Source organism: Hemitrygon akajei, chromosome 19, assembly GCF_048418815.1.
Source record: "Hemitrygon akajei chromosome 19, sHemAka1.3, whole genome shotgun sequence".
Lineage (NCBI taxonomy): Eukaryota > Metazoa > Chordata > Chondrichthyes > Myliobatiformes > Dasyatidae > Hemitrygon > Hemitrygon akajei.
In genome coordinates this window covers 34,755,781-34,772,558 of record NC_133142.1, presented here as the reverse complement: position 1 = coordinate 34,772,558, position 16,778 = coordinate 34,755,781, and the positions used below count along the sequence as shown (strand labels likewise).

The following is a 16,778-nucleotide window of genomic DNA, read 5'->3' as shown; positions in this document are numbered from 1 at the left end:
TCCAAATTCCAGCATCTTCAGCGTCTCGGACTGAGATGATGTTTCCTTATTGGACCTTTCCAATGAGCGTTGCATTTTCCATTAGGAAGTGAAAACTAGAATATACTTTGTCTGCAATTGTGAAGGAGATCTTTTTCTTGATAAATAAATTGGCCCCAACCAGGAGTTCTGAAATACTGGAAATCCAGGTAGTATGGTGTTCGATTATTTGTGGAAATTTAAGGGAACAACTCGACTATGTGACTTTAAGCAGATGGAGCATCAACCAGGCAGATCCAGGTGAGAATTATGTGTGTGCTTTATGTGAGTTCAGAGTCATTAGTACTAATGTCATTACTCAGATAATGCTTGATTTGGAGTGTTGTCATTTAAAAAGTAATCCTTGTTGTTCTAACAATGTGTGATACTGAGCAGCCCAGACAAATAGTTTTTAACAGTACTATGCTAAATTCCTATCCCTGCATTTCCCAGTCTCAATCCTTCCCAGCCATAGCCCAATTGTCCTGCATCCTGAATCAGTGGATTGCCTATCATTCTATATAACTTTCCAGTTGAGCCACCATTTCCTAATCCCAACGAGGCACTGATTTCAAACTAGCAGAACCCACCCTCCAAACTCCACTGCAGCAAACTGCCTCCCAATCATCTTCATGCTCTTTGCCTACCACGACTCCCGATGTGCACGCACACACCCGCCTGATCTCTTGTCCAGGCTATTGTGTTGGGCTATGCGTGATTCAGTGTGTGAAGAGCTTTGTGCCGTGATTCTTCCATATGTTTTGCTCACAGCGATGTTTGCACTGGAGGGCTTGTGACAAATGTTCAGCAACTGCTCACAACCTGCTTTTCACCACCACTAAAAAAGCATTTTTGACAGAAAACAATGCTTTAAGCTTAATGTTATTTTTCTTTAATGTGTGTGTTAAGATCATGTTCCAAAGCTCATCACCGCTATAAGGATAATTATTGGAGAGCTATGAGAACGTCTGCTGCTTAGGTGCCATATTTACACCGGCTCAACGATGTTGGCACATTACTGACTTTGCTGCTGCTTGTGTGTGGGAGGGCAAGTGGAAGGGCTTTGAGCTTCTAATGTTTTTACTCATTCTTTGGGGCACTCCTCTGTTTTTGCGGATGTCTGCAAAGATCAAGAATTTCAGGTTGTATATTGTACACATACTCTGATATTAAATGGAACAATTGAAAATTATTCAGACTTAAGCCAAGTCTGAATTATATTTTCAGCTATGTGGCAATTTAAAAGGGAAAGAGAACCCTTTGAAATATCCAAAAGAACGACAACAATATTTGAATGCAGAACGACACAAACACAAGAGAATGATGTCTTTTGATGCCCTTTATTTAAGTATGTTGGTAGCTATGTTATAACCAATCTATACAATAAGAATGTAAAATTTTTTGGCCAAAAGTAAAAATTTCAAAACTTAAAAACTAACAACAGGTACTATTTCATCAAGTGTAATTTAGTGTACTTACAAATATATTTACAAATGTAACAATCAGAAGTTACAGATTCAGTTTGTTAAATGTTGTCAAATGTGTTGTTTATAATTTATGTAACAGAAGAATTTCAGAGGATAGTCTCTGAACCTGGATTCAATATAGAGGTGCTGAAGCTTTCATATCTTTCTTTGAAATGACAACTCATTTTCTTTTACAATTATTGTGTACAATTTAAACAATAATTAATTTTTTCTAGATTTACTGCAGTTAATTCCAGATAGAAACCACAACACAAGGGGTGAAAATAATCCTGGAGAGGAATACATTGGTGTTGTCCAAGCGTCATCATTTATTAAAGGGATCCATATATTTACTCCTGTGTATGTATTTTTCAAGTGTATTGTTTTCCTGACCCTTAAGTACTAACGGCTATAGAAATAAAAGGAGTTTACATACTTTACAGATGCACTGTACTTAATGACACATAAGTATAGACTTTAGACTATTTTTGGAGGAAGTGTAGATTAATTTCAACTTGTGTAGTATTTTCATCTCAATGCTAACTCCCAGGGGCAACTGAATACAAATACCTAGAAATGCTAAGTAATGGCATTGTATACCTGGTGCTGCTGTGGTTTATCACCTGGCTCTTTGTAAACGAGTATCAAAAACTCTATTTTTTATGGTTTGTTACCAGTGTAACAGCTGTGTGGAATTCATAGTATATTGTTTAAAAATTCACAGGATTCTTATGGCACAATAATTGCAGCATAAATTAGTCTATTAAAATTAAACCAAATATAAAGAAGATACAAAACTATTAGATGTACTATATAATTAATAACCATATATAAAGCTAGCTACTACAATGAACATGCAATAATGTTCAATAGTTGTCAGGTACCTTTGTGGTATAAAAGACAAACAACAGCCAATAATTGTGTATCTTCTACTTATAGTGAGATCAGGTTCAAAACAGATAAGTGATCATAGTCTGTAATTTACATTCCAGTGGACCATACACAAAGTATGCTGCATCTGGCAGCAAGTGAATATCACATTACAGTACCAACTAGCTCATTAAGAGGCAGTATTTTAAGCTACTTTTTCAAGAAATATAGGTTTGATATTTTATTAACAATTAATATAAGTCTCCAATCTATCAAGTGCATTCTTTAATTCAAATCACATCCCCATGAGTGCAAGGCTGTTGTGCTTATCTTTCATTATTTAACCTATTTTTTTTCCATTTGCTACTTTGAACATGTTTAACAATTATTGCTTTTAACATAACATTATTGTATTGCATACGTTTTTCCTGTCCCAGGATTTTGGCAGAACTAAGCTGAGTAGTCAATTCCCTTCACACTAAACTTAGAAGCAATCTTTTGAGGTTTACTTACACAGAAAGGTAGCAGAAGGTCAGTAAATCTTTGAATCCTATCAGTAAAGAAGCTGGAAGCTCACGTTCTGAATATAGGCAGCAAGCAACATCCACATTCTTATTATACACAGGCCAAACCCTCACGGATTACACCCATCAGTCAGTGCATATTCAAAAGACTTCGTAATCTATTTTAAGGCACTTCATTCTGAATTCACGATATTCTGCTGCCACATTCAGTATTTCATAAATTACTATTGAAAAATTCTTCTCTTCATCACACCTTGAGCTAGTATGAGTGTAGAACAAATTACCTAGGCACAGTTCAATGCAAATACATCTAGTGAAATTGCATAGATCTACAACAAAGTAGATGATGTAGCATCATATTTCTACTCTTACAACACTGTTGTAATAAAACATGGTTAATCCAATCATTCTGAATACCAGTTGATTGATTTGCCCTGACAATGTTAATCATTACTCTATCATCATTATTAATTCCAACAGTAGTGGTGAGGGGCATTTGTCGCTGATAAATAATCGGTATTACCAAACATTTCTGTGCATTATATTGTGTTACAAATTATATAATGCCAGAATTGTGATTGAGATTAAGGGAATTTATGGTCGGACACACAATTTATTCCAGTCAAGAGTAAGGCCGTCCACATCAAGTTGATCAGCAGTGAATCAGAAATTATTGCCCACTCATGGAATAAATTGCATGCCTCATCTTAATTCCATTTTCCCAATGCCCAGCTTGCCTCACGGTCCAGCCCATTCCAATTCCACCAACTCCCTCACCATGATCAACATAGTTACAGAATGCCCTGAACTGGTCATCATTTTGACAGATATCACCAAACGATCAGCAAGATTATCTGAATAACCTCATTAATAGCATATGCATTATCAAGTAATAATCTGATAAGCAGAAAGCTGTTGCATTGTAGCATGCTGCAGTGCTGAAGGACTCAATGTGTAAATCTACTATCATGGAGGTATCAGTAGAAGACAAAAAGGTAGATTTTCAACCACACTGCACATTTTCTAATAATTACACTCTTGCTGTTTATAAAATAAAATAAATAGCACACCGTTAGCTAGTTTAAGCATCACTTTAGATATATTGGACTACAATCATGTTTTTCAAACAAGTAAAGCTCTTATTTCAAAGTTAATTTAAAAACACATGTCTAAATAAGATTGTGTTTAGATATACAAAATATTCAGACATTTCACTAAAAATCTTGCCTCAACTTCCTTAAGTGACTATGGCCAATGCGCCAAATCCTCCATTAAAAACAGACTGAAGAAATATTATATATTGAAATACTGAATACCAGATTTTGCAAATTTTGAAATAAAAAATAAAAATCTTAAAGGACTAGCATGAAAACAAATCAAGTATAGGTCATGCAAAAATCAAAAAATGATTGTAAAAATGGATTAAAATATATTATTTAAGTACAAGTTAAGAAACTGAGAAAATATCTGAATTAAAAGATACATTGATTTTCTTTTTCCTACACAAATTTCATTTTATTAGAATAAAATCAACTAATCATCTCCTTAAAGGATGACCCCATCTTCTACTTCCTGAGTGCCTTCGCTGTTTGTCTGGCTCTCTGTGGTCCGGTCTCTTTACATACAGATACATTACCTCTCATCAATATTTCCATTTATTTTGATTCATTCCGTTGACTTAAACTCTTTACCGACTGATAAATAGGTTTACCATCACAACACAAGCATTTATCTTAGGCAAGTAAAAAAGAGAGATCTTTAAGGAAAAGTTCAGATGGAACTTTTAAAAAAATGACTTTTCTTGCTAACACCCATTTTCACTATCTTCCATGCTCATGCTGCTTCGCCGGCTGCTTGTCTTTGAAGCACCAGGTGACACAGATGATAGAAGAGGATCAGTACCTTCCCCTGGCGAGAGAGTATCATCCATCAGAATATCTTCCAGTTTGGTAGACATTTTTGTGGGAGCATTGTAGGTGCCAGGTCCAACATTATCACTGAAGTTGAGAGCTCCATCTGCAGGATCCAGTGTGGTACTGCAGGAAAGATCTACATGGCGCTGTAAGCCATCTCTGTGACACTCATCGATTACTGGCTCTAGTTTAATGTTCCGCGTAGTAAGATCAGAGGAGCAGAGGCCAGGAGTATTGACAAGTGGGAGTCCATGTGCACGGGCTTGCATTTCAAGTTCCTAAAAATTAAACCCAGAAAAATCGGTTAATTTCTTTAACACTGACATTAAAATACCGTGTATTGGATTCATTGACTAAAGAAAAAATGTACGGTATTTTATTACAAAGATTCAGTATGTTAGTGATACTTATCATAGAGCAGTCAGTTCTTATTTATAGTTTAAATTCAGGAAATGGAAATGTGCTAAACTTCCAAAGGGTTTTAATTCTGTATCTTCCAAGTTTGGTGGGTGGGGCGGGGGAGTGATTCTCCAGAGAGAAGTTTACCATGCAAAAATAATAGCATCCTGAATTAAAAGGATGTTGTCACATCAACAGACATTGTTCAGAGGACAAGAAAAAATGCAAATGATAAAGAGAAGTACACTCAGAAATAAAACATTAAGCAGATAAAGTTCAGCAGTTTCATATTGGAGTTTCTCAAACTGAAAGCCCAAAATATCCAAACTTTAGAGTTACCAAAATTCATTCCTATATGTTAGACACTTCTACTGAAGCTGGCATGTAGTGATTATTTCAAATTGTCTGGGATTTGGTAATTCATTGCTTTGTGGCAAAACTATTGCATTGTGACAATGAGTCGACTGCTATAAACAGTTGACTGTTTATTCATTTCCATAGATGCTGCCTGACCTGCTGAATTCCTCCAACATTTTGTGGGCGTTACAATAGTAAACAGTGCTTTTAACAATAATCTAGCAATTTCATACTTAATATTAATGTTCCCAGTTTGTTCATCGTTTTATTAATTAATTGATTTAAATACTTTTATCTCCCATGGTTAGATTAGAATTCCTGTCTCTGGATCGATCAGATTACTAGCTCACCATTCTACCATTATCGACACCAGAATACGCTTCCTAATAGACATGGTGAGCAATGATGTGTTGGTGCAAAGTTTATTAAATTAATCACAGAAAACAAAAGCAGGGAAGAAATATTGCAGGAAGCTTGGCTATGTTTGGAAGAAATGTATTTATTCTCTGGAATGCTTGTTAGGAATGCTCGTTTACAACAAGGTCTGCAATGCTCAATAGCGGGGTTTAGGAACAGGGCCTTTGGCCCATCCAGTCCAATCAGAATTATTATTCTGATTAGTCCCACAGACTCACACTACAGCCCTCCATAACCCTCCCATCCATGAACTTAGTCTAATTTATTTTAAATGTTGATATCGAACCCACCACCTCCACCAGTTTAGCTGGCAGCTCGTTCTACACTCTCAGCACCCTCTGAGTGAAAAAGATCCCCTTCATGTTCCCCTTAAATACTTCACCTTTCACCCTTAACCTAGGCCTAATCTCAACCAACTTCAGTGGACAAAGCTTGCTTGCATTTATCTATACCCCTCATAATTTTGCATACCTCTATCAAATCTCTCCTTTGCTCGAGGGAATAAAGTCTTAACCTTTTCAATCTTTCCCTATAACCTGACTCCTCAAGTCCCAGCAACATCCTTTTAAGTTTTCTCTGTGCTCTTCCAATCTTATTGATATCTTTCCTGTAGGTAGGTGAACTGCACATCAGAACTCCAAATTAGGCCTCACCAACGAGTGCATAACATCCCAACTCCAGTTCCTGAAGGCCAACGTGCCAAAATCTTTCTTTATGACCCTATTTACCTGTGACACTACTTTCAAGGAATTATTGGTCTGTATTCCCAGAACCCTCTGTTCTACCACACTACTCGGTGCCCTGCTGTTCCATGTGTTCTCCCACTTCTGTCCTACTCTGGCTTGTCATCCCAAATGTGTTGAAAGAATAAGTAAATTTAGGAAGGACAACAAAATTCTAGGGGCGTATAGCCCGATGGGAGTTCGGGGAGCTCGGTTAAGCACAATAGGCAGCGATTCAAACAAAGAGAGGAGAAATGGGTTAAAAATTCTATATCTGAATGCACGAAGTGTCAGAAATAAGGTGGATGAGCCTGAAGCTCAGGTGCGAATGAGTAACTATGATGTTGTCGGGATAACGGAGACATGGCTGCAGGGAGATCAGACCTGGGAAGTGAATGTACAAGGGTATACGTGCTATCGTAGGGACAGAAATGTGGGCAGAGGGGGTGGGGTGGCCCTGTTGGTGAGGAATGAGATTCAGTCCTTTGCAAGGGGGGACACAGGGTCAGGAGAAGTAGAGTCTGTGTGGATAGAACTGAGGAACAGTAAGGGCAAAAGGACCCAAATGGGTGTTGTCTACAGGCCACCAAACAGTAGCATGGATATTGGGTGCAAGTTGAATAGGGAGTTAACATTGGCATGTGGCAAAGGTAATGTCGCAGTAGTTATGGGGGATTTCAACATGCAGGTGAACTGGGAGAATCAGGTTGGTGCTGGACCACAGGATAGGGAGTTTGTAGATTGCCTACGGGATGCATTCTTGGAACAGCTTGTACGAGAGATGACCAGGGACAAGACTATTCTGGATTTAGTGTTATGTAATGAACAGGATTTGATAAGCGATCTTGCAGTAAAGGAGCCATTAGGAGGTAGTGATCATAATATGATAAGTTTTTATCTGCAATTTGAGAAGGATAAGGGCAGCTCGGAGGTGTCAGTGTTGCAGTTGAACAGGGGAAACTACGGAGCCATGAGGGAGGAGCTGGCCAAAGTTAACTGGACAGATATCCTAGCAGAAAAGACAGTGGAACAGCAATGGCAGGTATTCTTGGGAATAATGCACAAGGTGCAAAATCAGTTCATCCCCAAGAGAAGGAAGGATTCAAAGGGGGGAAAGGGGCCACAGTGGTTGACAAAGGAAGTCAGAGATTGCATAGCATTAAAAAAAAGGAAATATGACAGAGCTAAGGTGAGTGGGAGGACAGATGATTGGGAAATTTTTAAGGAACAACAGAACTTAACTAAAAAGGCAATACGGGGAGAAAAAATGAGGTACGAACGCAAGCTAGCCAGGAATATAAAGGAAGATAGCAAAAGCTTTTTTAGGTATGTGAAGAGAAAGAAGATAGTTAAGAACAACGTTGGGCCCTTGAAGAATGAATTGGGTGAAATTGTTATGGGAAACAGAGAAATGGCAGAAGAATTTAATGAGTACTTTAGATCTGTTTTCACTAAGGAAGACACAAGCAATCTCCCAGATGAATGGATGGGCCAAGGACATAGGGTAACAGAGGAAATGAAAAAGATTGACATTAGGAAGGAAACAGTGATGAGTAGACTGATGGGACTGAAGGCTGACAAATCCCCAAGTCCAGATGGTCTGCATCCTAGGGTACTAAAGGAGGTGTCCCTGGAAATTGCGGATGCATTGGTAATCATTTTCCAATGTTCCTTAGATTCAGGATCGGTTCCTGAGGATTGGAGAATGGCTAATGTTATCCCACTTTTTAAGAAAGGAGGGAGGGAGAAAACAGAGAACTATCAACCTGTCAGCCTGACATCGGTGGTGGGGAAGATGCTAGAGTCCATTATTAAGGATGAAATAGTGGCATATCTAGATAGCAGTGATAGGATTGGGCCGAGCCAGCATGGATTTACCAAGGGTAAATCATGCTTGACTAATCTGTTGGAGTTTTTTGAGGATGTAACCAGGAAGTTAGACAAGGGAGATCCAGTGGATGTAGTGTACCTCGATTTTCAGAAGGCATTTGATAAGGTCCCACATAGGAGATTGGTGGGTAAAATCAAAGCTCAGGGCATCAGGGGGAAGACATTGACATGGATAGAAAACTGGTTGGCAGATAGAAAGCAAAGGGTGTTTCTCGGAATGGCAGGTGGTGACTAGTGGGGTGCCACAGGGTTCGGTATTGGGACCACAGCTGTTTACAATTTATGTCAACAATTTAGATGAAGGCATTGAGAAGAACATCAGCAAATTTGCAGATGATACTAAGCTGGGTGGCAGTGTGACATGTGATGAGGATGTTAGGAGAATTCAGGGTGACTTGGATAGGCTGGGTGAGTAGGCAGATACTTGGCAGATGACGTTTAATGTGAATAAGTGTGAGGTTATCCACTTTGGGAGTAAGAACAGGAAGGCAGATTATTATCTGAACGGTGTAGAGTTAGGTAAGGGAGAAATACAAAGAGATCTAGGAGTCCTTGTTTATCAGTCACTGAAGGTGAATGAGCAAGTGCAGCAGGCAGTGAAGAAGACTAATGGAATGTTGGCCTTTATTACACAGGGAATTGAGTACAAGAGAGCAAGGAAATCCTCTTGCATTTGTACAGAGCCCTGGTGAGACCACACCTGGAGTATTGTGTACAGTTTTGGTCTCCAGGGTTAAGGAAGGACATCCTGGCTGTAGAGGAAGTGCAGCGTAGATTCACGAGGTTAATTCCTGGGATGTCTGGACTGTCTTACACAGAGAGGTTACAGAGACTGAGCTTGTACACGCTGGAATTAAGGAGATTGAGAGGGGATCTGATTGAAACATATAAGATTATTAAGGGATTGGACAAGATAGAGCATATATGTCAAACTCAAGGCCCGCGGGCCAAATCCAGCCCGCGGTGGAATTATCTTTGGCCCGCGAGATAATATCTAATTACTATTAAAGCTGGCCCCAGTAATCGAAGCGCCTATGGCGTATGATATGGCTAATGCTGAGTTTATTCAGGTACCAGGTTTTCAGGGTTTATAGTGTTTATTCGGCAGTCTTCTTCATAAGAAACGGAATTTGTAAAGTGAAACACTTTGTAGTTATAGCAGAGACTGAGACACATGATAGCAGGCTGAAAAAATGGAGGCAACGAAAGCTGCGTTCGCACGCGTCCGACTGATCCGGCCCGCATGAAGCTGTATTTTGCTCAATCCGGCCCGTGAACTAAAATGAGTTTGACACCCCTGAGATAGAGGCAGGAAATATGTTCCAGATGCTGTGAGAGTCCAGTACCACAGGTCATGGTTTGAGAATAAGGGGTAGGTCATTTAGGACAGAGTTAAGGAAAAACTTCTTCTCCCAGAGAGTTGTGGGGGTCTGGAATGCACTGCCTCAGAAGGTAGTGGAGGCCAATTCTCTGGATGCTTTCAAGAAGGAACTAGATAGGTATCTTATGGATAGGGGAATCAAGGGATATGGGGACAAGGCAGGAACCGAGTATTGATAGTAGTTGATCAGCCATGATCTCAAAATGGCGGTGCAGGCTCGAAGGGCCAAATGGTCTACTTCTGCACCTATTGTCTATTGTCTATAAAGTCAGACATCCCACCTCTCCCAGAAGTTCCGGGAGTCTCCCGCAAATTGATAGCGGCTCCTGACACCCGCAAATGATATACTATATCCCAGAAATTGATTTTTGGGAGAACGGGAGAGGGAGAGGTGAGTTTAACAGGCGTCATTCGTTCATTAGCATAGCTAACATTATTTTAACTAGCTGGCTAGCTGCTAAGGAGCCACTCTATTGCAGACATCCCACTTCTCCCGGAGTCTCCCGCAAATTGATGGCGCTACCTCTCTGAAATGAGTTTTTGCAGGGTGGGATGTCTGCAAAGTGCAACGCTTCATGCTTGTCCCCCATTTTTCCAGCCGCTCCAGATCCCGCTGCAAACTTTGGCAGCCTTCCTTACTGGCCAGTATAGGCTAATCTTGGTGTATTCTGAGATTTGCTGATCCAGTTTACGACATTACTTTATCATCCAGATCAGTGATTTACAGTCGGTGACAGATAACAATGGACTCAGCACCAACAACTGTGACACACCACTAGTCACAGGACTCGAGTCAGAGAGACAACCATCTACCGAATTCCCTGGCTTCTCCCGTGAAGCCAATGTCGAATTCAATTTACTACCTCATGCTGAGTGCCAAGTGACTGAACCTTCCTGATCAGCCTCCCATGAAGGACCTTGTTAAAAGTCTTGCTAAAGTCCGTTTGGACAAAATCAACTTCCTTTCCTTCATCAACTTTCCAAGCAACCTCTTTGAAAAACAATCAAAAGAATAGCTAAACATGAAATGCCATGCACAAATCCATGTTGACTGCCCCCAATTTGGACTGTCCATCCAATATATACCTGGTCCCTTAGAATATCTTCTGATAATTTACCCACTACTGACATCAGGCTCACCAGATTATAATGTTGCATCTTATTCTTAGACAACGTAACAACATTAGCTATCCTCAAATCCTCCTGTACCTCACCCATGGCTGACATTGTAAATACCTCTACTAGGGCTCTTACAATTTCTATACTAGCTAACCACAAGGTCCGAGAGGATTCCTTGAAAGACCCTAAGGGCTCATCCACCCTAATTTGCCTCAAGACAACAAGCCTCATCTGTAAATTGTACATGGTCCCTGACCTCACTACTGTTTTGCCTCAGTTCTATAGACTCTGTGTCTGTCTCCTGAGCAGATGCAAAAAAATACATTTACTATCTTCTCCATCTCTTTCAGCTTCAGGCATACATGACCACACTGATCTTCACAAAGGCCATTATTGTCCCTTGCTATCCTTTTGCTTTTGATATATATGTAGAAGCCCTTGGGATTCTCCTTCTCCTGGTCTGCCAGAACAACCTCATGCATTCTTTCAGCCTTCCCGATTTCCTTCTGAAGTGTTCTCTTGAAGTGGTCCTGCTGGACGTAACCATCTGATGCACAAGTAGCATCTTAAAACCTTTTCTGAATATTTGTGTGGAAACAGTTATCAAACCATAAGGTGCATTACCATATCCTGATCCTGACTGAAGTTTTGAACATCTTGGAGTTACAAGTTTCTGGACTGGTTACGAGGTAGGGCATCAAAATTGAGAAGACAGTTCTGTTCTTAAAGTCATTTAAGGCTCTCAAGCTCAGTGATATGCATTGGCTCTGAGACCAGTAGTGCATTAAATTTAAAATTCTCATCTTATATCTCAATCTTTCCCCATCCTTACCACTGCAATGTTATCCAGCCAGCTGAGAATTTTGCACATTTCAAGTTTGACCTCTTGTGTATTCGGAAATGCTTTTATCTCACAACTGGCACTTATATTATCAGATATGCAAGTCTGGAAGGCTTGTTAAATTATTTTGCAAAATTAAAAATTGATCTTGCATCTGATTCTAAATCTGGAAATTGTTTTTCACTGCTGTGGTGAACTACATATACCTGTCTGGACACGCCCCCCCCTGCTGACTGCTCCTGTGGCTCCTCCCATGGACCCCGGTATAAAGGCGATTGGAGACATAGCCCCGGCCTCAGTCTCCAGGATGTTGTGTGGTGGTCACTTGCTGCTTGTTCTTTCTTCCAGCCAATACAGTTGGTGCTACGTAGATCGCAGCGACAGATTCGACCACCTGATAGACTTAACCTGTAAATATACTTGTAAGAAACTTCGCCCCATGGGGACTCTCTTTTAAAACAAAGGGGGGGTGAATGTGGTGAACTACATATACCTGTCTGGACATGCCCCCCCCCGCTGACTGCTCCTGTGGCTCCTCCCACAGACCCCGGTATAAAGGTGATTGAGGCCTGAGCCCTGCCCTCAGTCTCCAGGATGTTGTGTGGTGGTCACTTGCTGCTTGTTCTTTCTTCCAGCCAATAAAAGCCTATATCTCGCCTCACGTCTCCGAGAGTTATTGATGGTGCATCAACTGCTTACTGAGCAACCACTAGCCTTCTTTTAGCTTCACAATTTCTCTCCTAACTCTTCTCTTGTATTTCTTACACTCCTCTTGCAGCTCAATTGACTTTCATAAAGCTTCACTGCATCAGGATCGCGAATCAAACCAAAAAGCTGTGTCTTAAAGCACAAGAAATGGATATATTCACAGTCAGACCAAGTATACCTTAGGGCATTAGGGGAAGAAGAAATTGCAGGGGCTTGGAAAATATATTTGCAGAGGAAATCCACAATGGCCAGGTGAAGGTGGGGGGGGGGGGGGGGAAGAGGAGGAGCGAGGTAGCGATAAGGGATTCCACACTTGAAGGAGCAGGCAGGAGATTCTGTGGATGTGAAAGAGGAACCGTGTGGTACATTGCCGACCAGGTGCCAGGGTAGGGACATTTCAGATCGGGTGCCCAGCATTCTAACAGGAAATGATGGACAGCCAGAAGTCATGGTACATATTGGCCCCGACGACATAGGTAGGAAAGGGGATGAGGTCCTGAAGACAAAATATAGCGATCTAGGCGGGAAGCTGAAGAACAGGACCTCAAGGGTAGTATTCTCTGGATTAGTGCCGGTGACATACACCAGTGAGGCCAGAAGTTATTGGGGTCTCCCTACCTTCTGTCCAAGACCTCTTTTAGAGTCGATGCTTCCAGAAGACACGGTACATCATTAAAGACCCCTCACACCCTCTCCATGAACTGTTTGTTCTTCTGCCATCAGGTAAATGTTACAGGAGCATCAAAACTAAAACCACAAGGCTACTAAACAGCTTCCTCCCACAGGCAGTCCGACTGATAAATAGCTGCTCGATCTGACTCTGCTTTGGACACTTTTAACTTGCACTGGACACTTACAACTTGTTTTTAACTGACATGTGGCTGTTGTGTTTTACTATTTATTGTTATGTTTATTATTTAGTGTTGAGCTTGTTATGTTATGATTGCACTGCTCCTGGGAAACGCTGTCTCATTCTGCCCTGCAGAGCTGATGTACGGTTAGAATGACAATAAAGTTTTTGAATCGTGAATCTTGAATCTTGAATAGGATGATCTGGCAGATGGATGTGTGAAAAAATTGGTGCAGGGGGCAGGGCCTCAGGTCTCTTCTGGGGTTGATATGACCTGTACAAAAAGGACAGGTTACACCTGAACTTGAGGGGGACCAATATCCTTGTGGGAAGATTTGGTAGAGCTGTTGGGGAGGGTTTGAACTAATGTGAAATGGGGATGGGATCCAGCATGATAGGACAGAAGATCAGGTAGGTGGTACATAAATACAAGTATGTAAATGCAGTGTGTAGAGAGACTGTGAGGAAGGATAGTGAGTTGATACGGAAAAATTGTAGTCAGTGGAATGGGTTGAAGTGTGTTTATTTTAATGCAAGAAACATCAGGAACAAGGGTGATGAACTTCATAGATCAGTACATGGAACTATGACTTTGTGGCTAATACAGAGAATTGACTGTCACAAGGGCAGGAATGGCTGTTGAATGTTCTGGGGTTTGAATGTTTCAAAAACAACAGGGAGGGAGTTAAAAGAGGTGGGGAAATGGCATTGCTAATCAGGGATAAGTATCACAGCTGCAAAAAGGAGAAATTCATGAAGGGATTATCTGCTGAGTCAGTGGGGGTGGTAGTCAAAAACAGGAAGGGAGCAATCACTCTATTGGGAGTATTCTATAGACTCTCCTCCAACAGAAACGCTGAGGAACAGATCGGGGCGGGGAGTGGGGGACGCAGACTTTGGAAATCAGTGATGTCATGGGTGACTTCAACTTCCTTAATATTGATTGGCATTTCCTTAGTGCAAAAGGTTTCGATTGGGTGGAATTTGTTAGGTGTGTTGAGGAAGGATTCCTGATAAATATATTCAAGCCAACAAGTGGAGAGGCCATTCTACATCTGGTACTGGGCAATGAACCAGATCAGATGACAGATCTCTTGATAGCTAAGTATTTTGGAGACTGTGGTCAGAACTTTCTGACCATTACCACTGCTTTGGACAGGGATAGGAACAGACTGTATGGGAAAGTATTTAAGTGGGGAAGGGAAAATTATGATGGTATTAGCCAGAAATTTGAAAGCATAAATTGTAATGGATATATTCAGGTAAATGCACAATGAAAATGTGGCACTTGCAAGGGGTTTTGGATAGGCTTAGAGTCATAGAGAAGTACAGGACAGAAACAGGCCTTTCAGCCCATCTAGTCCATGCCAAAACCATTTAAACTGCCTACTCTGGCTAATTCAGAAAGTGTGGAGGTATGGGATCCTGGGAAGCTTGCTATGTGGATTCAGAATTGACTTGCCCTCAGAAGGCAGAGGGTGGTAGATGGAGCATATTCTGCTTGGAGGTCTGTGTTCCACGGGGATTTGGTCTGGGGTCCCTGCGCTTTGTGATTTCATAAACGATAGGAATGAGGAAGTGGAAGGGTGTGTTAGTAAATTTGTAGATAACACAGAAGTTGGTGGTGTTGTGGACAGTGTGTAAGGTTGTCAAGGGTTACAACAGGACTTTGACAGGATACAGAGCCAGGCTCAGAAGTGGCAGATAGACTTCAATCCAGAAAAGTGTGAAGTGGTTCAGTTTGGAAAGTTGAATTTGAAGGCAGAATATAGGGTTACCGGCAGTATTGTTAGCAGTCGGTGCGGGCAGCGGAGCGGAGTAAGGAGTGCTCGTGATCGACATACGACTGGAGATCGGAGGATCAGCCGTTGTAGGTAGGCCGAGACCCTCGGACCTACCTGGAGAGTACCTGAGGAGGAAGGTAAAGCTGTGCAAGCGCAGGTGACGTCAGCGGCGAGCGCGAGCTTTAAAAAGCGACCCACTTTCAGGAGCGGGCAGCGGAGTGCGCAGGAGCAGAGTGCTGGGCTTTGGCTCAGCGGGCTTCGGCGCAAGAGGACTTCGACAAGTCTAATCTAGGATCAGGTAATGGAGGAGACAGTTAGAGCAGTGGTGTGCTCCGTATGCAGTATGTGGGAGGTATGTTGCTTCCCTGGTGCCGGGGTCCGGGACATCTCAGATCGGGTGCAGGTTACTCTCAAGAGGGAGGGCAAGAATCCAGATGTTGTGGTCCATGTAGGGACCAATGACGTGGGTAGGATGAGTGAGGGGGTCCTGTGTAGGGAGTTCAGGGATTTAGGTGCAAAGCTGAAGAGCAGGACCTCCAGGGTAACAATCTCAGGATAGCTACCTGTGCCACGTGCGAGTGAGGCAAGGAACAGAAGGATTATAAAGATTAATGCGTGGCTGAGAGGATGGTGCAGGAGGGAGGGCTTCAGGTTTGTAGATAATTGGGCTTTGTTCCAGGGAAGGTGGGATTTGTTCCAAAGGGACGGTTTACACCTGAACTGGAGCGGTACTAACATTCTTGCAGGGAAGTTTGTTAGTGCTTCTTGGGGGGGTTTAAACTAAATTTGCAGGGGGCGGGGATCCAGAATGTGAGAGAGGATAGCGAGAGGAAGAATAAAGGACAGGTGGGGACTACACGGTTCCGGAATATTAAGTGTGTAGTAGAGGAAGGTGGGGCGGAACAAGTGATAAGGAGGACTCATGTACAGAGGGATGGTCTGACGGAACATGGAGTTAAATGTGTTGAAAGAATAAGTAAATTTAGGAAGGACAATAAAATTCTAGGGGCGTATAGCCCGATGGGAGTTCGGGGAGCTGGGTTAAGCACAATAGGCAGCGATTCAAACAGAGAGAGGAGAAATGGGCTAAAAATTCTATATCTGAATGCACGAAGTGTCAGAAATAAGGCGGATGAGATTGAAGCCCAGGTGCGAATGGGTAACTATGATATTGTTGGGATAACGGAGACATGGCTGCAGGGAGATCTGACCTGGGAAGTGAATGTACAAGGGTATACGTGCTATCGTAGGGACAGAAATGTGGGCAGAGGGGGTGGGGTGGCCCTGTTGGTGAGGAATGAGATTCAGTCCTTTGCAAGGGGGGACATAGGGTCAGGAGAAGTAGAGTCTGTGTGGATAGAACTGAGCAACAGTAAGGGCAAAAGGACCCAAATGGGTGTTGTCTACAGGCCACCAAACACTAGCATGGATATTGGGTGCAAGTTGAATAGGGATTGCATGTGGCAATTGGCATGTGGCAAAGGTAATGTCGCAGTAGTTATGGGGGATTTCAACATGC

At 41.8% G+C, this 16,778-nt stretch overlaps 1 protein-coding gene across 4 annotated transcripts in view; it reads right to left on the bottom strand.

Moving 5' to 3' along the window:
• Positions 1–1,342: 1,342 nt before the first annotated feature.
• The window catches only part of LOC140741873 (microphthalmia-associated transcription factor-like), a 254,237-nt gene continuing 238,801 nt past the window's right edge, over positions 1,343–16,778 (bottom strand). For all 4 annotated transcript variants that reach the window (XM_073072375.1, XM_073072374.1, XM_073072372.1 and 1 more), the window contains one exon: positions 1,343–5,069. In XM_073072375.1, the coding sequence (XP_072928476.1) occupies positions 4,683–5,069 (387 nt within the window). In that variant the 3' untranslated portion in view covers positions 1,343–4,682. The remainder of the gene's footprint in view (positions 5,070–16,778) is intronic.